Below are 27,683 nucleotides of genomic sequence, written 5' to 3' on the forward strand. Positions count from 1 at the left end.
TAGTGTTTAACGCTTTATTAACTATACCATTTAACTAGCAGAATATAGTGTAGCTCGCCCATGTTCCCCAGACACAGCGGGTGTTGTTACAGCTCAAACATATGGTGTGTTTCACTGACGTACCAGTCCGGTACATCCACACAGAAGCAGATATCAAATCACCGGATCATTGAACACATGATGTTCGGATGGATAATAGAAATGTTCAATATCATAGAGAGATTCAGGGTGACCTTGACAGTAACACAGTAAACAACCACCTTATTACCGAGGTAAAGAGGAACATCCCGTTCAGCCGAAATCACAAATAAAAGAGAAATAAATAACGTTTTGAGTTTTACATGAAACCTTGTGATAATTTGTTCTCGCATGTCATAAACACATTTCACATCTGGAATGACGACATGAACAACACGCAGCATTCACTACAGAAACAAATGAACGAACAAAATACATAGCATGATTATAAACGCCCAAAATGTTTTTAAAAACACCAGCGATTTCCACAAAAGGCCATGAGGTGATGGATGTTGAACTGAGGGATAGTAAACTAAATGTTTCATGCTTCTACTTGACAAACGTTTGGTTATTGTCATGATTACATAATAAACAGGATGACATAATATCAACATGAATGCATAATAAACAGGATGATTTATGACGACTGAATGATTCTGCTGATAAAAATTCATTTTTTTTTAATAGGAATCTTGTCATATATACGTATAAAACAAAAATTCATGAACAGACAGACAAACAGAGTCAGTCATGACGAAGGAAAGCCACTGCGATCCGCTCACATTTTCAGAAAGTTTATGATCCACAGACCACAAACAGCAGATGACATGCAGATCTCTGCTGGTGTCGACATGAAACATTATACTGTGATATCAAACATCTCCATCATGGACAGAGAAAGGGTCAGAAAGACCTTTATAAACTCATTCTCAACATTAAACGAAGGACGACGAGCGAGACGAGCGTCAGAGGTGTGTTTGAGCCGGTCTACCAGCCGCTGTTGTCCCAGGAGTCCTCGTTGGGTTTCGACGGGCTCTTCTTGTTCTCTGCGTCTCCAGCTTTCTCCCAGTCGTTGTCCCAGGTCTCCCAGCTCTCTCCGGCACTGTTCTTATTGTCGGCGTGAGCCTCCATGCTCCAGCTCTTCTCCACAGAATCACTGGGAGACACGGTACTCCCGAAAGTTTCCCAGAAGTCCTTCTTAGGAGCTTGAGTGCCGAAGGTATCCTGGTTCTGATAACCTTCTTCATAAGCAGAACTGAAGAGAAAAAAAAATAAATCAGCAAAAAGCTTTTGTAACTGTGATCGGTAACACTTTATTTTAGTGTCCTTGTTACATGTACTTACCATAGTAATAACAGTAAATTATGCAAAATTACATGCAACTAACCTCAACCAAACCCTAATCCTATAGTAAGTACATGTAGGTCATTAATATTACTCAGCACTTAATATATAATAGTAGAACTGGGAAGAAAAAATTTGTTACAACGATTTTGATCAATTTATTTGGTAACACTTTATTTTACAGTGTCCTTGTTACATATAGTGATGGCCAAACTTATTAAAAACACTTGGCATATTTAAGAGTTTCAGTTGTTATTTTCCAAGAGGACAATGACCATAAACATTCTTCGGTTACACTTTATTTTAAGGTGTCGTCGTTAGTGTAATTATATATTTAAGTACTGAGTAATATTAATATACTGTAGGGTTAGGGTAGGATTAGGGTTTGGTTGAGGGTTAGTTGAATGTAATTATGCATAATTTACTGTTATTACCAGTGGTGTAACTTTGTTTTAAAAAGTGGGTGGGACAGGTGGGGTGGGGGTTGCTAATACAATGCTAAATAAGATATATGTACAATAAAATTACGATGTCCAGCAATCGATTTAATTAGTAGGCTACATGGGGTTTAATTTGTAGTTTAATGAAATGCAGCCTAATGTTGTCAGTGCGAGAATTTTTGTGTGAATAAATACATAGATCCGCCTATTTGACCAACGTGTACTTTACTGGTCCAGTGGTAGAACTTTGGCAAACCGTGTCAGAAGCTCTGGGTTCTAATCCGCTCTCGTATATATATTTTTTCTCGTATAGTTTTTTTTTCTCCATGTTCATCAGTGGTTGTATATCAAGCAGGGACACGTTTGTGTGCATTATGTTTTGTGATTTCACCGGAACAAATAGAGTCTCCACAACGGATTGAATCTCGTGTCCGAGTGAAGACAGTGCGGCGTGTGTGCGAGCCACACGAGAGAACACAGTATCCGCGCCACTGATCGCAGTGGCAACGAGCACTTTGATCACTTGATTTAAAAAACACATTTCAGCGCTAGATCGTCTCTTAGTTAACAAACGAACGAAATGAATGCTCTGCTGGTTAACTGGAGATGTTTTATTTATTTGTAGAATTGGTACATTCGTGCCGCAAGATGTTTTAAAGAGTGGTGGGGACAATATCGACCCTGTCAAAAAGTAGTGGGGACATGTCCCACCCGTCCAACCCACAAATTACGCCTATGGTTATTACTATAGTGAGTACATGTAAAATATGTAACAAGGACACTGTAAAATAAAGTGTTCCCCGTTCTTCTAACTGTTCCCAGAACTACCCGTGACAGAAGGAATCTGCTGGAACATTGAAAATGATGGACTGGCCCGTCAAAGTCCCGATCATCGAGCAAATTTGGGGCGAGTTGGAAAATAAACGGGACAGATCTATTGTACATTCAAAGGAAAGCGTTTGGCTTCAGTTGCAGAAGGCATGGGAGAACATTAGTGTGGAAGTTCTCAGGAAATATACTGACACTATGCCTGAGAGATGTGATGCTGTAATTGCTGCAAAAGGTGGACATACCAAATATTAAAGTTAAAAGTGGATAAAAACGTTACGACTCACTTCATCTGATATTTATTGTGCTCAGAGCAACCATCTGCATGTTTCATGAACATTATGTTTTGGAGGCAAAAAAAATTCTATATTTTCAGATCTGTCAGGTGTTCAGATAATTTTGGCCACCAATGTTGCGTGTATTTACCATAGTAATAACAGTAAAATAAGAATAATTACATGCAACTAACCTTCAACCAAATCTTTAACCCTACCCTAACCATATAATAAGTACATGTAGTTGCTTAATATTACTCAGTACTTAAATATCTAATTACACTGTAATAATAACACCTTAAAATAAAGTGTAACCATTTGTTCAATCCTTGTTGAATAAAAGTGTAATTACCCATCATCAGCGGCATCTTGTTTCCCACCGAAGAACGATGTCATATCCTTCCAGCCTTTAGCACCTGCACCCTGAACCTGAACGAACACAGAGCGACTTAAAGGGATAGTTCACACAAACATTTAAAAATTCTCCCATGCTTTACTCGCCCTCGAGTCTTCCTATGTGAATGAGACGACGAATACAATCAGAGTTATGTTCAAAAATATTCTGGCTCTTCCAAGCTTTATAATGGCAGTCAATGGAGGATGAGATTTTTAAGCCCAAAATAAAGCATCAATCCATGATAAAAGTGCATCTATCCATGATAAAAGTGCATCTATCCATCATAAAAGTGCATCTGTCCATCATAAAAGTGCATCTATCAAGATAAAAGCGCATCTGTCCATCATAAGTGCATCTATCAAGATAAAAGCGCATCTGTCCATCATAAGTGCATCTATCAAGATAAAAGCGCATCTGTCCATCATAAAAGTGCATCTGTCCATCATAAAAGTGCATCTATCAAGATAAAAGTGCATCTATCCATGATAAAAGTGCATCTATCCATCATAAAAGTGCATCTATCCATCATAAAAGTGCATCTATCCATCATAAAAGTGCATCTATCCATCATAAAAGCGCATCTATCCATCATAAAAGTACATCTATCCATCATAAAAGTGCATCTATCGTGATAAAAGTGCATCTATCCATCATAAGTGCATCTATCCATGATAAAAGTGCATCTATCCATCATAAAAGTGCATCTATCCATCATAAAAGTGCATCTATCCATCATAAAAGCGCATCTATCCATCATAAAACTGCATCTATCCATCACAAAAGTGCATCTATCCATCATAAAAGTGCATCTGTCCATCATAAAAGTGCATCTGTCCATCATAAAATGGCTTCAGAATCTCATGCTCAATCCATTGCCATTATAAAGCTTTGAAGAGCAGGACAGTTTTTAATATAACTCAGATTGTATTCGTCTGACAGAAGAATGTCACATACACCTATGATAGCTTGAGGGCGAGTAAATCATGGGATAACACCACCTTTAACACCACTGACCCGAAGACATTCGATTACACAGAAAGGATCAAATCACAGTGTTTTAAGACCCTTTCACAGCCAACAGATATTCAGCAGCAAAACCAGACACCCAGGGAAATATAAACTTGCAATAATGCCAGACAAATAGACTTCATGGATTTAATCTCACTTTATTTCTCAGTGTTTGTGCTGCTGAACTTGATGATTTAGCACTGCGTTTCATTAGTTTGCAGCTTCATGCTCAGTGTGAACGGTCCAATGATCAGAGTTTCTCTGCTGTGGTGTGAAAGGGCCTTTAGGTTATTCAGTTTAATCCTCACAAAACTTGTAAATGTGAGACGATTTAAAGACCCCATGAAATGCCCCAAATGAGAATTTTTGACATTTTCCATAGAAAATGAGGTTTTGGCATAACATTAGAGAGAGTTTGTGGCATTTGTATTTGTTGTTTAATATCCATAAGGTTGGAGATGCGCCACATCCATAAAGCCTGATGAGATGCTCAATGTCAGTCGTATTTTGGTCAGAGATTGTACATTTAAAAAGTGTTAATCTGCTAAAATTTCATGGGGTCTTTAACACAAGCATCCATGAGTACTGATTTCTTTTGCACACACTTCCTTCTCATGATCACATGTTATTTCTAGATCATCATACTCACCACCATAATCACAATGCCAGCAAGAAAAGCAAAGAGAGAAAGAAGAGTGAGTTGAGACACAGAAAGAGCACATGGTTTCTCACACACGCCTCGCCTGACCCAGATCACGCCGCTGAACATCAGCGAAGCGTCAGATGAGTGTGAGCAGAAGTGTGTGTGAGAAACACCTCAGACTCGTACCTTAGAGGCCAGACCAGTGATGCCGACGGCCATTTCATCAAACAACTTCCCCTCCTTCACCTAGACGAGTCAGCAGAAACGCACTGTGTGTGAACGCGATCGACACACTACTACACACTCGGCAGAACAACAACCGGATTCATGATGTTTGCAGTGAGTTCATGCAGTGAGATTCACATTAAAACATTTCACCACGAAATCAAAATAAATGATTAGCGGTGTAACGAGACCCTCATGTCACGATTCAATATCACGATACGATATTAATGTGATACTCCAAGACACAATGAACTGTTGATTAAAATGCTAAATTTGGTGTTACATTGTGTGTGTAAATGAATAGTTTTGGACTTGGTGCTGAAACCCAAAGCACAGGACAATAGAGACACCAGAATAACAATATTCATGATTCTGAAGCTGAAAATACTGAATTATTGTAGATGAATATGCTTTCACTGTCACTGACTAGATATATTTATAATAATGTAGGACACTTTTACTGGTAATATCAGACATTTGGCATTATCAGGACACACACATATTCCCCCACTGCATTATTATACATTATATTCAACATTATATAGTAGTTTAATGTAGTTCTGACACTAAAACTCTCAAAACTTGAATTTTTCTCAAAGTAATTTTCATTTTGGCCGATCTACCCAGAATGCAGTGTCACCATCCGCGATACATATTGTTGCATTTTTGTATAGCAATATACTGTGACACCTCTAGAAAATAATAAATGACTTTGCATAAGACGTGACTCTATTTTACCTTTCTTTGTTTGCTTTATCCCATTTTTATTAATTAACAATTTACAGCAAAATATTCCTCATAATAATAATTGATACGCAGAATAAAGGGGCGGGGCCTGGTTGAGTTAGTTAGTAGTGTGTTAAACTGGTGGTTATGGTAAGGGGCGGGACATTTCCCAAACACACTCGAAGCGCTCGACCAATCACAACACACTGATCCTGGTGAACTTTGTTGAAGGGAAAAATAGGTCCTCTATAATTGAGTCGCTGGCACATCTTACCCCACAACCTCTGCTGCACCTCAGCTCACAGTGAGCAGTTGAAAGGTTCTTTCACGCTGAACTGGACGCGGTTCGCATGAAACACTGGTAATGTGAAAGCGGTCGTGTGTCATCATAGCTGATGATGACGGTGTCATTAGTTCGACAGACCGTGCTGATGATTTACCTTGAGTACAAGCAAGAGTGTTTTCAGATCAGGCTCATGGTTACCAGATTGTAGATATTAAGTAAAGCACCGGGAAGAAAATGTATCATCAAGAGAAAAGCTCTGATTGGGGGATTTAAAATCTTGGCGTCTGGCAACCGCAAACATGAAAGCCCGTAGTAGAGAATCATTTGTCTCCTCTTTTCTTTTAAAAAGATTAAAGAGATTTCTTTTTTCGTCAATGATGGTCACAGTTATTGTCTAATGATGTTTTTTTTATGTGTGATTCATGGGGAAAAATGTCAACTAACATGTGGATTGGGATCGCAGCACATGTGACCAGCGAGAAATACTGGAATTCACAACTAATCTTAAGGTTTGGTTTTATACACTGGCATCTGGGGTGCGTTTCTTTCTTCTTCACATAAATAAAATCAATACTTTTATTCATCAAGGACGCATTAAATTGATCAAAAGTGACAGTGAAGACATTTATAATGTTACAAAAGATTCTATTTCAAATAAATGCTGTTCTTTTGAACTTTCTATTCATCTAAGAATCCTGAAAAATAAAATGTATGACGGTTTCCACAAAAATCTGCAGCAGCACAACTGTTTTCAACACTGATAAATAATAACGAGAAGTGTTTCTAGAGAATCAAATCATCATATTAGAGTGATTTCTGAGGGATCATGTGACACTGAAGACTGGAGTAATGATGATGATAATTCAGCCGTTTTAAATTGTAAGAATATTTCACTGTTTTTACTGTTTTTTTGATGAAATAAATGCAGCCTTGGGGAGCAGAAGAGAATTTACGTGGATTTTACAAACATGTTACAAACATGATGTTACCTTCTCTTGTGTGGGCTTGATGACACTGTCATTTAACGTCTGGCCCAGTTCAGTAGCCTGAGAGAGAAACAGAAGAGTGAACACACACACACACACACACACACACACAGAATATGACCTATATCAAAAGTGCTGGGCAACGATTAATCGCATCCAAAATAAAAGTTTGTGTTTCCATTTATTTTGGATGTGATTAATCGTTGCCCAGTCCGATCATACACACACAAACACACACATAAAACAAGATGAAAACATGAGTCATAGCACATGCATGACAGACCATGAACCACTACATGAGGCGCAATCGGTCACATGACCTTCGAACCCAATGCAACAGGAGATTGTATCGTTCGCAGTGAACTGTGGGAATGAAGTAAAGCGATGACATGCACACTGGAAACGACCAGTCTACACACTGAATCAGACACATGATGCATGTGACAGGTGTTCAGTGTCCACACACACACACACACAGCATGCGGGGAGTGTTACCGGCTCAGGCGGTGGTTTATAACCCCGTAACTTCATCCACAGCAGCGGCAGAGACAGAATAAAGCAGCGGATATAAACTACAGACGGCAAGCAGAGACTGTCAGTGTCAACTACAAATACAGCTTCTGTGTTCCTGTTTACTACGGTAAAACCAGCATCCTTCCCTTGGCTCATTTTTTTTTTATTGAGTGTTCATCAGAGAGGGGTCCAAGACCCTAGGACTTTTGTTGCACTTGAACCACGAATACACACACACACAAAAATGAATGGATTCGAGGATTTAAAACAGTAACAAATCCTTCCCTAATGGATCAATTTGACCCCCTTAGGAATGAATGGAACGCGAGGAATGCTTCAGGACACATAAAAAAAATGCTCAAAATTACCAAAAAATTATTTTATAAATGTCTACATGTGTTTCTGAATGCATACTGACATGTGTTTCTGAATGCATACTGAAGAAACTGACTTTAGGACCCAGCGGAAACAGCTCATTTGCTCCATATAGAGCTATAAGGCCATCTAGAGTCATGAAATATCATGATATATTATTTATTTTCCACAAGAGGTCGGCAAAGACACCCAATGTAAGATATTTTGAGCTGAATTAAAAGGTTTATGCATGAAAATGTGAGTTATTCTGAATTGAAGTTGAAAGAATGTGAGAAATTTGCAAAAATTACTATTTATTTATTATTTATTGATCAAATCAAGTAATTTAAAAGGTAAATAAAATACAAAATAACAAAAAAAATCTCCCAAAATTTGCATTAAAAATCAAAATGAAATAAAATAAGCTTTCTTGACAAATGTTTTTTTTTAAGTCTAATTGTAGGGCTTCGGGTCATCTTGACCGGCGAGGGAGAGATGTGCTACAAAGCGCGAGGGAAGGATGAGATCTACTGTATAAAGTGCTGAGTGAATAAACATGACGAGACTGTAACACATCCACATCGCTGTGATCAGATGCTTTCTCAACCGCTGTGTTTATTTAGTTATTGAGAGGACATATTTACATATTCATCTGGACGGCGTCTGGGTGTTGGTTAACAGTATTTCACTGCAAGGGTATTTCAAACTTCTTTTTAGCCCTAAGCGAAGAATGGAAAAAAACTTTGTTCTTTAAAGCCCTTAAAGGAATAGTTGACATAAAAATGAACATTTACGGATTTTTTTCTTTTTTCTTTCACACCAAAGTCATCCAAGATGTATATGATTGTCTTTCCTCAGCCACAGAGAAATTAAAGTCCTCCTGTAGTCAATCATTTTATCCCTTAAAACTCATCTTTGATCAGCAAAATTACATATTTAAATGTTTTTTCCTTAAAAAAAAGTGTCTTCATGCCTTAAAATATCTTGTGTAACTCGACACCCTTGCCTCATTTAGTATGCGTGGTTCTATGAATATGCGAATGAGCCCCGCCTCCACTCACTCACTCAGCTCAGAGATCCACTGGTTGACGATCACACGTTGATCTGATTGGTTACAAGGTAGTTTGTGACGTCAGAAACACCAGCGATTTCAAAGCGTGTGTTTGAGACTGTCTTTGGTTCACTGCAGTTTTAAGGAGGAAATACTCAGCAATGCTGTCGACTTATGAACTTACACATGGTTTGTCTTAAAGCATATTAAACACACCACATAGACACATAAATAGCATTAAAAGCTGGATTTTCACCACATACTAAATGAGGGAAGGGTGTCGAGTTACATTCAAGCTATTTTAAGGCATGGAGATTTTTTTTCGAGGAAAAAACATTTAAATCTGTATTTGGTGATCAAAGATGAGTTTTAAAGGATCAAATTATTGACTTTATAAGTGGTCCGCTCGTGCGTGTATCCTGGATGTAATGTGCATATGTCATGCGAGAGGTCATGAACTCAAACGTCTCGTAGAGCTGGACCAAGGGGAGCATTTGTAGATGAAAATGACTAGAAAAAGACCCTTATGTGTCGGCTGGGGTCGTGTGGAGCCCAATAAAGCTGCCGAAATATGGATTTTGGCCTGTCAGATATGGACTACGGTGCGCACCAGTCACTTGCATTACATGGAGAAAAATCCTGCTCCAAATTTCTCTTTGGCTGAAGAAATAAAGTTCTATGCATCTCGGAAGGCCTCGGGGTGAATAAATGAATCATTTTTTTGGTGAACTATTCCTCTGAAGGTTTCTAGAGCTGTTGTCCATGTGTTCCTCTAATCAGTTATTCAAGTTATTCAGGCTCTGTGAAGAGGAATCAGGACACCTAATGCCGGCTTCATCTGAGAAACATGAAGTGTGTGTTCAGACATGTGTGATGTAAACTAGAGCTGGGAACCGATGCAGATCTGACGACTGATTCTATTCCCATTCACAAGCTCTCGGTTTCGATTGCGACCTCAATTCGATTTCAATTTAAGAGCAAATGTTGTGATGGAAGTGGCATGATTTGAAAGCTGATACTTAAATTCTTATCAAAAGCAACGGCTAATGGTGATTATTAGATGGTCGAACTGCTACAAATGATGTTTAGTGACGCATCAACTGAAAACACCATGGATTAAAAGATCGATCTCGGGATTTCAGTATCGGTATCGGTTTGTTTAAGTGAAGATGGATTAAAATAGCGCTGGCCCCTGATAGTGGACGAGAGGACGCTTAATCGACCAAACATTAGTCGGTTGATCACAAAAAATAAAAATAAAAAAACGCTCTAATGTTAACCTAGATAAATGTGCGCTACTATTCGGCACACATCCAAGTGTGTGTGTGAAGTTAAGAAGCTAAACTAGCAGGACATGTTTAACTAGACGTGCTTCTCTCTCGTTCACTACACGCGAGTCAGTCAACGTCATCTCTGACAGACTCAGAAAACACTACTTTATTAATAATTATTAAAATGTTCAGACAGTTTCAGTATTTTTCTGACACGTTCATAACCATTACTTGAGATTTATGTGTGCACTTGATCGCTTCATTTGTAGTTTAAAGGCTCATAATTATGGTTTAGTATTTCTCTGTTATGTAGAATGTTATGTATAATATTCCTTCTCAGCCCTGAGACTGAACCCATGTTCCAATGCCTCTCCCAGTATTTATCTGAGTAACTAAATTAATATCATAAACATGCGACTAGTCGACCAAAGGCTTCAATGAACAGGGATTAAAGTCTGGAAATGTATATTTTCAAGCCGGTCCATATAAACCAGATCAGAAAGTGAGATTTTAACATCACTGATCATCTCTGTGTGTGTGTGTGTGTGTGTGTGTGTGTGTGTGTGTGTGTGTGTGTGTGTGTGTGTGTGTGTGTGTGTGTGTGTGAGAGACTCAAACATCATGACACGCACCTTCAGAGTCGCTTGACTGGCCAGTTTTGTGGTCTGTGAAGAAGAGAAGATTAAAATAAAATAAAAAGTTTCTTTATAATCACAATCCCATCAGTTATTATACATATCCATCACACTCACTATTTGATTCAGTGCCGAATAGTAGCGCACATTTATCTAGGTTAACATTAGACCTTTTTTTTTTCTGTGATCAACCGACTAATTAAAGTTTGGTCGATTAAGCGTCCTCTCGTCCACTATCAGGGGCCAGCGCTATTTTAATCCATCACACTCACTATCTCACACATACACTCACTCACACACACACACACACACACACACACACACTCACACACACACACACTCACACACACACTCACACACACACTCACACACACACTCACACACACTCACACACACTCACACACACACTCACACACACACTCACACACACACTCACACACACACACTCACACACACACTCACACACACACTCACACACACACTCACACACACACTCACACACACACACACACACACACACACACTCACACACACACTCACACACACACACTCACACACACACACACACACACACACTCACACACACACACTCACACACACACACACACTCACACACTCACACACTCACACTCACACACACACTCACACACACACACACACTCACACACACACACACTCACACACACACACACTCACACACACACTCACACACTCACACACACACACTCACACACACACTCACACACACACACACACACACTCACACACACACACACACTCACTCACTCGTGATGTACTTACACTATCTTTAGCGACAGACGCAAACTTGCTGGCTCCGACAGTGAAACTGCTCCATCCCTGAAACACACGCGACAGAGACGACGTTAATGAGTTATTACAACAGAGAGTTATTATACAGGGGTTAAGGGAAAAAAAATATTTTGAATGAATGTTTCCTCGGCCAAACCCCATTCCACAGCCTGTCACACACACAGTTTAAGAGCAGTTTCTTCTACTTGTAATTAGGAGTATAGTGAGTACATGCTTTACCTTCACAAATGAAAAACTCAAAGAACATTTGGATTTAAAGAAAGGTCATTTTGAACTGCATTTCTATTATTATATGAAATTTCAAAGTTTTCAATCTAATGCTTTTACAAGACTTGACTCTTTGTGATGTAGTCATACAAATAAATAACCATTTTCATAACTTTAACACAAGTTTTTATTTCTTAAATAATAAAGGCCAACAGAGCTTTTGCCACAAAGTGAGCTAATATCACAAACTATATTTAATATAATATCTGTTTTTAACCTAGCCATTATAATACCCATGACATTATAATAATAAAAATAATGATAATAATAATAAATTCAGTTTTAACCTAAGCATTATAATAAGAAATTATAACGCATGAGCCGGAGTGGATTCAGTGAGCCGGAATGGATTCAACGAGTCGGAATGGATCCGGAGAGGAGTGGATTCAGTGAGCCGGAATGGATTCAGTGAGCCGGAATGGATTCAGTGAGCCGGAATGAAGTCAGTGAGCCGGAATGGATCCGGAGATGAGTGGATTCAGTGAGCCGGAGTGGATTCAGTGAGCCGGAATGGATCCGGAGAGGAGTGGATTCAGTGAGCCGGAGTGGATTCAATGAGTCGGAATGGATTCAGTGAGCCGGAATGGATTCAGTGAGCCGGAATGGATTCAGTGAGCCGGAATGAAGTCAGTGAGCCGGAATGGATCCGGAGATGAGTGGATTCAGTGAGCCGGAGTGGATTCAGTAAGCTGGAATGGATCCGGAGAGGAGTGGATTCAGTGAGCCGGAGTGGATTCAGTGAGCGATTCAGTGAGCCGGAGTGGATTCAGTGAGCCGGAGTGGATTCAGTGAGCCGGAGTGGATTCAGTGAGCCGGAGTGGATTCAGTGAGCCGGAATGGATCCGGAGAGGAGTGGATTCAGTGAGCCGGAGTGGATTCAGTGAGCGATTCAGTGAGCCGGAGTGGATTCAGTGAGCCGGAGTGGATTCAGTGAGCCGGAGTGGATTCAGTGAGCCGGAATGGATCCGGAGAGGAGTGGATTCAGTGAGCCGGAGTGGATTCAGTGAGCGATTCAGTGAGCCGGAGTGGATTCAGTGAGCCGGAGTGGATTCAGTGGATTACAGAACGAGAGTGCAGAGAGGAACGTGCTTTTGCTCCACTCCAGGCTTTGATCATATCCCCCTCAGCAGGGTGAATACAGCTAATCTTTCCTTAATTTAATTTTCAAACTAATTTATTTCCTATTCAAACTACAATGAAGACATTTATTACACTATTTGAGAAATGTAAGCCTATTTACGGCCTTAAAATTGTGAAGAGTGAATTTTAGACAGGTAGGAACCCTGCAATTGACAGAAATCCCTGGATAATAACAGAGAGTGATTATAATACAGATTGGTTATAACAGAGTTATTATAACAGAGCCGCTGTATTACCGAGTAGAGGGAGGACATGGTGTTATTGAGGAAGTCTTCATCTTTCTTGGGCGGGTTGGGAGTGTTTCCGAAGCCCACATATCGATTCTCCTGCGCACCGGACGCTCCGGCACTGAAATGATAATACATTATTATTAATACATAATAATTACTGATCACAGATTAGAGCTGCACACATACAGACTAACGGTGTGCTTCTAATACAAGACTGTGAACACTCGTTACATCACTATCTAGTGCTTTCTGTGTATCTGTCTGTCAGCCAGTAAGACGTGAGCGTTTGAGTCATGTGCTCCTTGATTATGGCACAAATCATACTCACTCCAGTCAATATTCAGATCACAATTATTTAACAATAAATCACTGACTTTGGAAACGTCATGCATTTATTAAACTTTTAAAACAAATGCCTTTATGAAAATTAATGTAAGAATGTATATGTAAACAAAGATAAATAAATTAGATATAAATATATACACAAACCAGTGTTATTTTAGTTGTATTAATATTTAATAATATTAATATTTTAAATTACCTTTTTTATTTTTTTAACATTAATTTTAGTTTAATTGTCAGTCATTTCGTTATGTGCTTTTGTCATTTTAGTAGTTTTTTACTTATTTAAAATGGCTGTTTGGGTTTATTTTTTATTTCAGTTTTCGTCATTTTTTATTATCGGTTTCCAGTTAATAATTTTAGTGCAACAATCTCAACTTATTTCAGTTTATTGCCAAGGCAACATTTCAAATTTTTGTTTAGTATTACTTTTTCAACTAATATTTATATTTTATTTCAGCTTTATTTCAATTAACAGAAGTGTTTCTAAAAGTTTTGGTTAATGATAATACGTTAATAAAAAATAAGATCAACTATGTTCCAGTGCATATCCACAACTCCTGAAATCTATAAAACATTTATTCAAAACATAAAAATAATACATAAAAATTAGGACTAAGAAGCAGTGCTGTAAAGGGAAGCGTTGCATTAATTACGACATTTCCCAAACACACTCGAAGCGCTCGACCAATCACAACACACTGCTCCAGCCGACCAATCAGAGCACAGTGTGCTTTTCAAGAGGAGGGGCTTCATAGAGACAGGAAGTAAACAGAGCGTTACTGACAGACTGGGAAGAGAGGAGCCGCAACAATGGAGAATATATATATATATATAATAAACCTGCTCTAGTAGAGACCAAAAAACTACATCAAGACTGTTAAAGGTCATAATCCTCTTTAATCATCTATTAACTGAACAGACTGATCAATGATGGAGTGAAACTCACTTCTGGTAAGAGTTGACATCATCAGACAGCCAGTCCTCGAAGGCTTTATCAGAGTGAGAGTGATTCTGACCCGCAGCAGCACTGGACCTGCAATGACATCATCCTCATCATCGATGACATCACTCATCACTGCTCATTCGGACAGCGGCTTCTTCTGTTGCCGCCCAAGGCTGTGTAAACCCCTTCCACCTGACCTCAGATCTGCACCCTCAATTGACTCTTTTAGATCTCGATTGAAAACACATTTGTTTTCTAAGGCTTTTAAAATGTTGGCAGTTGTATTTTCTTTTATTATGTGCATGTAGTTTTCCTTCCTCGCTGCTCTCTGGTATTCTTTCTGTTGGTGTTTTTTAATTAATATTGACTTTTGTCTTGTGTTTGTGTCACTATGATTTGTTATAATCATGTGTAGACTGCTTTTACCTGAACAGCCCTTTGGTCTACTTTGTAGTGGCGAGGGCTCTATAACTAAACTAGACTGGACTTGCGTGTCGTACCGGTGTGAAGCGCTCAGGCCACTCTTGGCTTGTGGAGGTGTCCAGTTCCTCGCAGACGAGTCCTCCATGCTCCACTCCTTCCCTTCAGCCAGAGTCACCACCTTTAACACACACACACACACACACTTCAACTTCACCACAAAGAGTAGAGAATCTCCGGATCCAAAAACAAGTGAAGAAGAGGATCAGAGTAAACATTGGCTGTGTCTGAAATCGCCCCCTAAACCCTCATTCACTCTTCCCTCCCTTCCTCCACTGATATAGTAGCCTGACGTCGTCATACTCAGACTCTAGTCAGAATGTGAGTCTGATAATAAGTCTGATCTGCTCCACTGGGCTGTGATTATGGGGCGTATTTCAACCGAACCAGGAAGGAAAATGCCTCTGCACTCAATTGGATAGACCTACGACCAATCAGAGCAATGGAGTAAGTGACGTATGTTCTTCATTCATGTTTCCGATCGACAAATGCCTTGATTGCGGTTCTCTGTACTTTGGGTTCGGGAATACCGATCCCGGAGCCTCTCCTCGGACAGCACGCCAAATATGCATTTATTCTATCTGACTTATTTGTGTGAACTCGTGAAATCTCAATTCTCCAGCGGCAGCCATCTTTGTTTTAAACGAATTCAACCCAAGCGCTCGTTGGTGACGTGGATGATTACGTTACTGTTGATCATCTGTCCATCATCGTATAAAGCCCGCCCTGACAATTTGATTGGTCCGAACAGCTTTTTTTTGGGCATAATAGCTCCACAACAGATCAAGTCCAGACCGAACTTCCCGACCTAAAAGTGTTGTGGGCGGGGCTTAGTTCGGCTGGCATCCGGGCTACTGATATAGTCCACTTGAAGTGAATGAAGACGAGTGAGTGAGTGAGTTCAGACACTGAGTGCCGCTTTTCCATAGTTTGTGCTTGCGGTTTAATAATCATTTGAAACTTGGCAAACTAGCCGCTCCAGTAGCGATGAACAGATTTATCTTGAACTCTGTCGTGGAAACTATGTATAATTAAACAATTTCAGACTCAATTAAAAAGGAGCTTAAACCTGTGTGATATTACGCCGGATCAGTGTTTGGGAAATGGATGATTGATTCAGCAAGCGCCATCTTCTGGTCAGACGCGGGAATTCATTCAGCACGCGACTCTCGCAGTGCATTATGGGTATTCTCCAGCCGACGAGCGTACATCAGATGTACACTCGTTATTGCAGTGCATTGTGGGATTGAATGAGTGCACTATTTAAGGCTATAGAGGCGACTTCAGACACAGACCAGGAGCGGATAGAAGATAACATGATCATCAAACACTGAACTTCATATAAACTCCCTGACGTTACCAAATGAAATATCGAACCCATTAAGAGGAAACGACTACAATGACTTTTGTGAATATGATCAAACATGCTACCGTTGGCTGGCAACTGGTAAACTGGAAAGAGTTAATAATTATAGTAGAGTAAATAGTAAAATGTTCTGTTTCATGAAATACAAATCTACTATTCATATTTGCATATCATAAATAATTTTTTTGTTTTGTGGATTAATTTAAATGTTTATCTAGTTTCTTAAATATTCTTTTGTATTTCGGTTTTCTGAAAGGCCAGTTGGTGTTTAAGAAGTAACTAAAGCATGAAAACAGCTGTAAAGTTTCACTGTTAAAAGTCTGAAAAATAAAACTGGGTTAGTTAAGCAGATTGCTTAATGTTTTAAAGTTATGAAATAACCAACCACTTTAAATTGAATATAGAAGTTTGATATGATGCAACTTTTACTTTGGGCCCCACAGACCTCAGTCAAGTTTGATTTTTGGCACTTCGTTTGTAAAAGGTTTATGAACTTCTGAATTAGGGTTTTCAACGCATTCATCAAAAATCTGGACTAAAGTAAATCATGTAAATAAAGAAAATTTAAAGTAAAGAATGATTAAAAGCAATGTTGGAAACAAGTACACATCAGGAGAAAAAAATGGCTAATTAATTAATTAATTAATTAATTAATTAATTAGAAGAAATATATATTTTTTTTTTTGAATTGGTTTGTTTTTTGGCATTTTTTCCTGATGTGTAATTGTTCCCAACAATTTGTAATCCTTATTTACTGTTCCAGATAGACTTAAACTGGAGAATATGGACTAATGATTTGATTGTTGAATTCTGATCACGATCACCTGAAGATCTGTTTTCTATAGTCATTGAGAATGAGTGAAATCTTCACACTGACGTTTGCGAACTTTATCTCCTGTTTACAGTAAAAGATTCTTAGAGAGCATTTTGGGATTGATACATGGGTCTCAGCACCGAATCAGATGTGAGAGCGCAGTGAGTGTGTTGATTGAACTGATTAATCAGGGTTTCTGCAGGTTTCAGTAAGTCAAATTTAAGACCTTTTTAAGACATTTTAAGACCATAAAGATTGAAATTTAAGACCTAAACGACGCATTATCCAAGTTAGATAGATAGTTACCTCGGGATCATTAGAATATCTATCTATCTATCTTTCTATCTATGTAGGATTATCTGATGTGTGTGTGTGTGTGTGTGTGTGTGAGAGAGAGGGAGAGGTAGATCTTTTTTTAATAGAAAATTGTACTTTTGCACACTATACTGTAAAAAACACAATTATTGTTGATTTTAGTTGATCATAGTTGATCATAACTAGAGAGGAAATTATGAGATGATTAAAGTGACCGAAATTATCACGGTTATCACAGAACACTACAGAATGAAGTCAATTCAACAAGTTTTATGTCGAAAAACAGCAAATAACAAATTGATCAGCATCAATATGCACTTTTTTGTTTACGTAAACATTAAAATACCATTAAAAATGATGGCCAGATTTTAAAAGAGTGTCTTGCAACATGTCATCTTCTACTAACATGTACAAGTTCAAATAAAGTTTTGACAAAAAAAGGTTTTATACAAAGATAAACCTCATATTTCAGCCTTTAAATCATTTTTTATAAAAAGAATGAGTCAAAAAAGATAAATTACTGACATTTACACATTAGCTTATATTTATTAGTAGTGTTTGGGTGCACCCCCATCCTCCATGTTGACTGAGCTTTCAATGTTGTTATGGAAAGGGGTGATTGGTTGGTTCCTGTCACATGACCTGCGGTGCGTTTGCGGCATTCTGAAAAGTTTAGATTTTTTTCATCTCGTTGCGCCTGGTAAACATTTTTTGGACGTGTTGGAGACCCCTGCTCTAGGGCTCCGCTTCGTAGGCTACAACTCAATACTTTTTTGCTACTTTGTAATAACTTTCTGCGGCCAGTGTTTCTGGAAATGAACGAGGGTAAACACTTTTTTAGACCTGACTAAATGAAATGTAAGACCTAGGATGAAAATCTGGCTAACATGATCAAAATACTGGGGTGGAAAGAGTTAATAATTAGGGTTATCAGCTGCTTAATAAAAGAAAAGATAATGATTCGCGGCGCGTCTCACTTTGTCTCTGAAGAGCGCAGCCGCTTTACTGTTGTATTTCTCCTGTAAACTCCAGCCGGGATCATAGTCGTCCTGAAGCTCCAGAAACATGCGGAACTTCCGGTTTCCTCCCATCTTCATCTTCTCCAGCTCGATGTCCTTCCACTTGTCCATCGAGACAGATCGAACAAAGCTATGAGGAGAAACACGGAGCTCACACATGACTGAGATCTTCAGCTACGCTTCAAAAATCTGCATTCGTTTTTGCAATTATTATTAGTCATGTGCTTATAAATCTCCTCAATTGTGCTGCATATGATATGCAAATATTGCTGTTAAAAGTATATTTATCATTATTATATTTATTTACACACACATACACACACACACACATATACATAAAGTACATACACACACACACACACACACACACACACACACTTATAAAACGGTTAGTTCCAGTCCTTGATTCTGATTGGTCCATAGCTGTTTTATTCATGATAAAACACGGCTATAACCATAGATATATAATAAAGGCTAGATGTCTCATCCGCGCTGCTGGCCAATGGAGGTCGACGTCCGCACACGGTGGCCATCTTGCCACAGGGAGCTCGCTCACTCGTAACATTGTGTTAATGGTGCATGTACTTTTAAATAACCATAACTTGCGGTTTGGTTTGTTATAAACGTCAGAGATGTAGTTATGACACTGCATACTTATCAATAAATATAATATTATACATTTAAACATGTTCAAGCATCCAGAATTATAGCCACGTTAATAACGTTTGTAAATCCGTCAAGATTTCAGCGAGATGAGAGGATTTGTGTTCGTGCTGATCACTCACCTTACTTCAGATACCACAGAGCTCGCCAGAAAGCTTCCCTGTGACAAGATGGCCGCCGGTGATGCCATTCGAGACTCTGCCTTAAGACATCTAGCCTTATATGGATATCTATGGGTATAACAGCTTCACCCACTGGTTCTGTGTATCACTACACAACACCCTTAGCAACCGCTCTTAGCAACGTAAACCTATGTTTGTTCTCATTGATGTTGTTCACTGAAGCTAGTAGAGTATTGTGAGAGATCGAGTAAGCCTGTATTTACAGTAGGGCTGGGTATTGACACAAATTTCACAATTCGATTCGATTTCGATTCACAAGCTTGCAATTCGATTCGATTTCGATTCGATTCAATATTGATTATTTTGGATATCAAGCACAATACATTGCAAATTTTCTCAAGGAAAACAAATCCCTTCACTAATGCTGTAAACTATGGGAGTCAGTGGTAGCCTATAGGCTTCATTAGCCTACTGTAATGTTGAAGGTAAAAATTAACTGATTTGTAGCTATACAAACACTTAAATTACACTTATTTATTTGTATAATAAGAAAGTTATATGAAATATAAACATTTAAATGGTGGCTGTCATAAAAACTTGCCAGATTTATTCAAACATTAAAGGTATAGTGGAGGATCTTTCCGAATTTTAGATAAGACCCGCCCTCTCCACTTTTTGAATAAGTTTGATTGATTCACCAGAATGATTGAAAATTAGGAGGACCAATAGTATAGGTGATCCACCTGGAAGTAAAAAATCCTCCGCTATACCTTTAAATACTGAAGAACATTAAAAATTATAATGAATATGTAATATGGTGCATATATTTAGCAAAATGTTCCTCTCTAGAGTTAATTTTTCTCGCTGACTGACGAGTTTATGGTCACATGGTTTTTCTGAGGTAAATGTGACGTTACATGACATTGTTCACAAGCTGTTTTACTGACGTCTTTCCACGGCTGAAACACTGATTGGGCGATTCCATGTCACATGATACGGACTTCGATAAGTTGTACTCAGTCTTTTAACACACTTTCAGAAGCTCATTCATGTTTATCTCGCGCTGTAACTGGTGTTATTAAGGTGGAAGAGAAGATCATGTGCTTCTCTAGAGCTGAGCCAGAGCGATCTCACGCCACAGCGACAAAACTTAATTTGAAATTTAAGACTTTATTTCATATCAATAATAACAAAGCACAAAGATTATTGTGATTTATTTGGATGGGATGCGCTACAATGTTCCATTCATTCATCAAATGAAAACAGGATGACTAATCGATTCTTGAGATTTAAGAATCGATGTCGGTTTGTAAAAATGAGAATCGATTAATATCGAGAAATCGATATTTTTTACCCAGCCCTAATTTACAGTAGATATAGCATTCTCCTTCAGGTCAGTCCTATGCATAATAAAAACATCCGTTTGAATGTCCGCTGATATCTTGTCCTTTTAACAGTTAAAGGGGTGGTTCAGGATTTTGGACATCGGACCTCATTTCCAAGTTAGCCTGGGTGAAAAACTAAAGTATAACTATTGCAATGTGATGAGAGAGTAGTTTGATTTCTAACATTATTCTCTCAACAGACATTTACATCGATAGTCTGGCATTATGATTTATTTGCTTGTGGTGTACTGTGGTGGAGTGGGTAAAACAGTTTTAATGGCAGGCTAGCAGATACCGTTGACTCGCGCTAGCCTAGCACCGGCGAACTATGCAACTGGAAGGACTGGATGGAAAATGTTGAAAACTGTCTCCACTGATAAATAACACCCAGGCTAACTTGGAAATGAGGTCCGATGTCCAAAATCATGAACCACCCCTTTAAGGGTTTCCCTGTGCCTATAGTCCTCTGTCAGATGGTCTTCCTTCTCCGTGATCACAGGTTTGAGTCGTAAGTCTTCTCTACTGACTGACTCACTCATAAAGACAGTCTTTGTCTCCATCTACTGGCGAAATAATGTATGTAACTTCTGTTACTGTTTAAGGTCAGGGACTATTTTTTCCAGCGGAAGGAAGACTTTTAGTGATTTTACTTCATGAAAGTTGCATAGAAACATATTTTTCGGCTTTAATATTGGTATTGTGTGGTAACCGTTTCATAAAAGCAATAAGGTACTCGAGGCTAGTGCTGTATCGAGAACAAGTCCCGGCAGACTCCGCCTCACGTCGAGCCGAACAACGCCCTTCAGCCGGGACTTATTCACGATTCAGCACAGCCTTGAGGACCTTATTGCTTACATTTACTGTTTACCATTCTCACTTATTTGTAAAATTTGTTATATAGGATAATTACACATAGGATAATTGTTTGTAAAGTGAGAGATTGACTGATTTTGCACTGAATAGGATTGTACATAATTCCGTTGTTCTCTTTTGTATAACGACAGGTAAAGATTGTGGAAGATTGCGAGTCTGACCTGAGGTGGACGCCGAGGCCTCTGTGTTTCCCAGAACACTCCAGACAGATCCAGATCCCGTACGTCACACTGACCCACTGCGGGTTAAACGCTCCACACTCGAAACACACCTGACAACACACACACACGGCACGCTTTAAAGGGATAGTTCACCCCAAAAAAAAAAAATTAGCCCATGATTTACTCACCCTCCAGTCATCCTAGGTGTAGATGACAGTCTTCTTTCAGACGAATACAATCAGTTATATTGAAAACTGTCCTGGCTCTTCCAAGCTTTATAAAGACAATGACTGGCTGTTTCTGTTTTGAAGTCCATAAAAGTTCATCTATGCATGGATAGATGGACAGATGCACTTTTATCATGGATAGATGCACTTTTATGATGGATAGATGCACTTTTATGATGGACAGATGCACTTTTATGATGGACAGATGCACTTTTATGATGGATAGATGCACTTTTATGATGGATAGATGCACTTTTATCATGGATAGATGCACTTTTATCATGGATAGATGCACTTTTATGATGGATAGATGCACTTTTATGATGGACAGATGCACTTTTATGATGGACAGATGCACTTTTATGATGGATAGATGCACTTTTATGATGGATAGATGCACTTTTATGATGGACAGATGCACTTTTATGATGGACAGATGCACTTTTATGATGGATAGATGCACTTTTATGATGGATAGATGCACTTTTATGATGGATAGATGCACTTTTATGATGGATAGATGCACTTTTATCATGGATAGATGCACTTTTATGATGGATAGATGCACTTTTATGATGGACAGATGCACTTTTATGATGGATAGATGCACTTTTATCATGGATAGATGCACTTTTATGATGGACAGATGCACTTTTATGATGGACAGATGATGGACAGATGCACTTTTATCATGGACAGATGCACTTTTATCATGGACGGATGCACTTTTATCATGGACGGATGCACTTTTATCATGGACGGATGCACTTTTATGATGGACGGATGCACTTTTATGATGGATGGATGCACTTTTATGATGGATGGATGCACTTTTATGATGGATAGATGCACTTTTATGATGGACAGATGCACTTTTATGATGGACAGATGCACTTTTATCATGGACAGATGCACTTTTATGATGGACAGATGCACTTTTATGATGGACAGATGCACTTTTATGATGGATAGATGCAGTTTTATCATGGATAGATGCACTTTTATGATGGATAGATGCAGTTTTATCATGGATAGATGCACTTTTATGATGGATAGATGCACTTTTATCATGGATAGATGCACTTTTATGATGGATAGATGCACTTTTATCATGGATAGATGCACTTTTATGATGGATAGATGCACTTTTATGATGGATAGATGCACTTTTATCATGGATAGATGCACTTTTATGATGGACAGATGCACTTTTATGATGGATAGATGCACTTTTATGATGGATAGATGCACTTTTATGATGGATAGATGCACTTTTATGATGGATAGATGCACTTTTATCATGGACGGATGCACTTTTATCATGGACGGATGCACTTTTATGATGGACAGATGCACTTTTATGATGGATAGATGCACTTTTATCATGGACAGATGCACTTTTATGATGGACAGATGCACTTTTATGATGGACAGATGCACTTTTATCATGGACGGATGCACTTTTATCATGGATGGATGCACTTTTATCATGGATAGATGCACTTTTATGATGGATAGATGCACTTTTATGATGGATAGATGCACTTTTATGATGGATAGATGCACTTTTATGATGGACAGATGCACTTTTATCATGGACAGATGCACTTTTATGATGGACAGATGCACTTTTATGATGGATAGATGCACTTTTATGATGGACAGATTCACTTTTATGATGGATAGATGCACTTTTATGATGGACAGATGCACTTTTATCATGGATAGATGCACTTTTATCATGGATAGATGCACTTATGATGGATAGATGCACTTTTATGATGGATAGATGCACTTTTATGATGGATAGATGCACTTTTATGATGGACAGATGCACTTTTATCATGGATAGATGCACTTTTATCATGGATAGATGCACTTTTATGATGGATAGATGCACTTTTATGATGGACAGATGCACTTTTATCATGGATAGATGCACTTTTATCATGGATAGATGCACTTTTATCATGGATAGATGCACTTTTATCATGGATGGATGCACTTTTATGATGGATGGATGCACTTTTATGATGGATAGATGCACTTTTATGATGGACAGATGCACTTTTATCATGGATAGATGCACTTTTATGGACTTCAAAACAGAAACAGCCATTCACTGCCATTATAAAGCTTGGAAGAGCCAGGACAGTTTTTAATATAACTCAGATTGTATTCGTCTGAAAGAAGAATGTCATATACACCTAGGATGACTTGAGGGCGAGTAAATCATGGGCTAATTTTCATTTTCATTCTCATGCTGATGGACACTCACATTGTTCTCGTCTTCGGTCCGCACCTCCTTCAGCACTCGTTTGGTTCTGGGACTGGCCATTTGCCCTGAAACACACAGTGACATCATGACATCAGCTCCAGTTCAACTCTCAGATTACAGGCTGATATCATGCATTCAACATGTATTTGGGCTACTTTACAAATGTTTAAAGATCTTATTGTTTGATCCTTATCCCAGAAAATAGAAAGTCGCACTTTATTTATATCAGGTGTTTTTATCTACTAACTGTCAAGTCAAGTCACCTTCATTTATATAGCGCTTTTAACAACATAGATCGTTTCAAAGCAGCTTTACAGAGATAATAAGAAAATCAGGTTGAATATACACTACCGTTCAAAAGTTTGGGGTCAGTAAGATTTTTTTTGTTTTTAAAAGAAGTATCTTCTGCTCACCAAGGCTGCATTTATTTGATTAAAAATACAAACAAAAACTGTCATAATATTTCACAATATTACTAAGTAAATCATCTGTTTTCTATGTGAATATACAGTAAAGTGTAATTTATTCCTGTGATCAAAGCTGAATTTTCAGCATCATTACTCCAGTCTTCAGTGTCACATGATCCTTCACAAATCATTCTAATATGATGATTTGATGCTCAAGAAACATTTATGATTATTATCAATGTTGAAAACAATTTTTTACATTTTTATTTCATGATGCTATGATGAATAGAAAGTTCAAAAGAACAGCATTTATCTGAAATCTAAAGCTTTTGTAACATTAAACACGACCGTTCAAAAGTTTGGGGTCAGTAAGAATTACAATTTTATTTTTGGGGGAAAGAAATCAAATAAATCAATACTTTTATTCATCAAGGATGAGTTAAACTGATCAAAAGTTACAGTAAAGACATTTATAATGTTAGAAAATATTCTATTTTAAATAAATGCTGTTCTTTTGAACTTTCTATTCATCAAAGAAATTTGAAAAAACTGTTTTCAACATTGATAATAATAATAAATGTTTCTTGAGCATCAAATCATCATATTAGAATGATTTCTGAAGGATCATGTGACACTGAAGACTGGAGTAATGATGATGATAATTCAGCTTTGATCACAGGAATAAATGACATTTAAAAAATATATTAAAATAGAAAACAGTCATTTTAAATTTATTTTTGCATTATATTACCATCTATTTTTGTCTACAGAATCACTCAAACAAGGATGATACGTTTACGATGATCAAACCAGTTATTTCTGAATAATCGTCTATAGGCTGGAAATATTCCTTTATTTAAACAACTTAAACAACAATTTGATGATCGCACCGTAATGTAAGTGCATAAAAAAAAGCGAACATTATTATTTAACACAATACGTTTCCCCCAACCTTTAATTTAATCCGCACAACATAGACTTTAGTCGTAATTAACATTTTAAGATTTGTCTAATTCTAACGCTCTTTTAATGTTGTTTGTAGTTCATTGTAGTCTTGAGTTTCTTCCGGGAACAAACACGTCACAATATTGCTCATTATAATAATTAATACGCAGAATAAAGGGGCGGGGCCTGGTTGAGTTAGTTAGTAGTGTGTTAAACTGGTGGTTATGGTAAGGGGCGGGACATTTCCCAAACACACTCGCAGCGCTCGACCAATCACAACACACTGATCCAGCCGACCAATCAGAGCACAGTGTGCTTTTCAGAAGGAGGGGCTTCATAGAGACAGGAAGTAAACAGAGCGTTACTGACAGACTGGGAAGAGAGGAGCCGCAACAATGGAGAATATGAGGAAAATAATCAACATTCATGCAGGAAAACCTGTTCTAGTAGAGCCGGAAACAACATCAAGACCTAATATGGCCTCCTTATATGTGTAAGGGATGAGTCAACAGCGTAATTATAGATGTAGGTGCAAAAATTAATTACATTTATAATTACATGAAGGTATTTTTAAATACAAGTACAATGTTAAAACATGTATGTACACAATAAGTGTTAGTACATGGTATTTAAAGACACTTAAAGGGAGAGTTCACCTTCTTTTGTCTTCGAAACACAAATGAAGATACTTTTAATGAAGCCTGAGAGCTTTTTGATCTCTCACATCTCTTCATAAAATTGAGGTTAAACCACTGGAGTCACATGGATTACTTTATGAAGTCTTTACTACCTTTCTGGGGGTTCAAAGTGTGGTAGTTGCATAGGCTGTCAATGGAGGGACAGAAATCTTACGGGTTTGCAACGGCATGAGGGAGAGTAATTAATGACAGAATTTTAATTTTTGGGTGAACTATCCCTTTAAGAATGTTAATTCCGCCACTAAGTTTTACTAATCATGAATTTAATAAACACTTTTCACATTCTCTCTGGTTTATTTTCTAAAGCGACCACAGTTGAGGAAAACAATACATTCTTCTTCAGTGATGTTACATGACAGAAATACTGTGATTGTTCTCAATGATCACATTCACCACGGTATATATTACAAGCAACTTAAAAAACGACAGTTGTCTTGAGTGTGTGTTTGTAACGAGTGTTACAGCTGTGATTGTCGTTCACTGTGATCATAACATTAATCAGAGAAGTGATACTGATGATGATGATGATGATGATTGTATTGAGGAACTGGTCAATCTCGACTATGATCATCAGATGAAACTGTGACTGATGACAATCTGAGTGATGATCACACCGATCGTGATGTTATTGTGGTGATTTTACCTGCTGGGTTTGTCTTCAGCTCTGAAGATGATGATGATGAAGATGATTTCTCTAAGTAGATCTCATTTACTCATGAACTGTCACGTGAAGCGATGTCCATCCGACACGAAGAGCTTCGATCACCCGCTGATCTGTGGCATTTAACGCGTTTAATCACCGGTTTATCCGACTCGCCTGACCATTGATCACTGTTGCGCTGGCAGACAGCGGCATTCTGGGACATCCGCGCTACGTCACGCCTGCGTCATCGGCGTGGTGACGTCTCGAATCGTGACGCGAGCGTGCGTGCGCGTGCGCGCCCCCTGGCGGAAGAGAAGCGGCGGAGTCTCCTTCTTTTGTTCTTATTTTGAATTCTTATTAAGTCAGAAACGTTTTCATGTTTTGCTTGCTGAGGTACAGCATTACTTTGGGACTATGTCTAACTCGTGTAGGCTGTACCCCTGTCTTGTACCTTTTTTGTCCTTTTCTCTCATTTGCTTCCTGTTTTGTTTATGTCCTCCTGGGACCCAGGAATAGACTTTTGTCCACTGT

The 27,683-nt window shown here is 38.3% G+C and overlaps 1 protein-coding gene across 8 annotated transcripts; it reads right to left on the bottom strand.

The window, feature by feature from the left end:
- Window positions 1-27,383, bottom strand: arfgap1 (ADP-ribosylation factor GTPase activating protein 1). Of its 8 annotated transcripts, XM_082156507.1 has the most exons (14): window positions 27,153-27,383; window positions 24,460-24,524; window positions 21,955-22,064; window positions 18,709-18,880; window positions 15,257-15,357; window positions 14,760-14,846; window positions 13,475-13,586; window positions 11,802-11,858; window positions 10,998-11,030; window positions 7,672-7,701; window positions 7,180-7,236; window positions 5,140-5,199; window positions 3,258-3,334; window positions 1-1,273 (listed from the first exon to the last, which is right to left on the bottom strand). In XM_082156507.1, exons 2-14 carry the CDS (start codon window positions 24,517-24,519, stop codon window positions 1,006-1,008), a joined length of 1,224 nt encoding a protein of 407 aa, XP_082012633.1. In that variant the 5' UTR covers window positions 24,520-24,524; window positions 27,153-27,383; the 3' UTR covers window positions 1-1,005. The 8 variants fall into 8 exon arrangements, with proteins under 8 accessions (XP_082012633.1, XP_082012634.1, XP_082012637.1 ...); XM_082156508.1 differs by lacking the exon at window positions 7,672-7,701; XM_082156511.1 differs by lacking the exon at window positions 5,140-5,199 and having other exon boundaries at window positions 3,258-3,328.
- Between the last annotated feature and the right edge of the window lie 300 nt (window positions 27,384-27,683).

This window comes from Leuciscus leuciscus (assembly GCF_965113295.1).
Source record: "Leuciscus leuciscus genome assembly, chromosome: 23".
NCBI classification, from domain to species: Eukaryota; Metazoa; Chordata; class Actinopteri; order Cypriniformes; family Leuciscidae; genus Leuciscus; species Leuciscus leuciscus.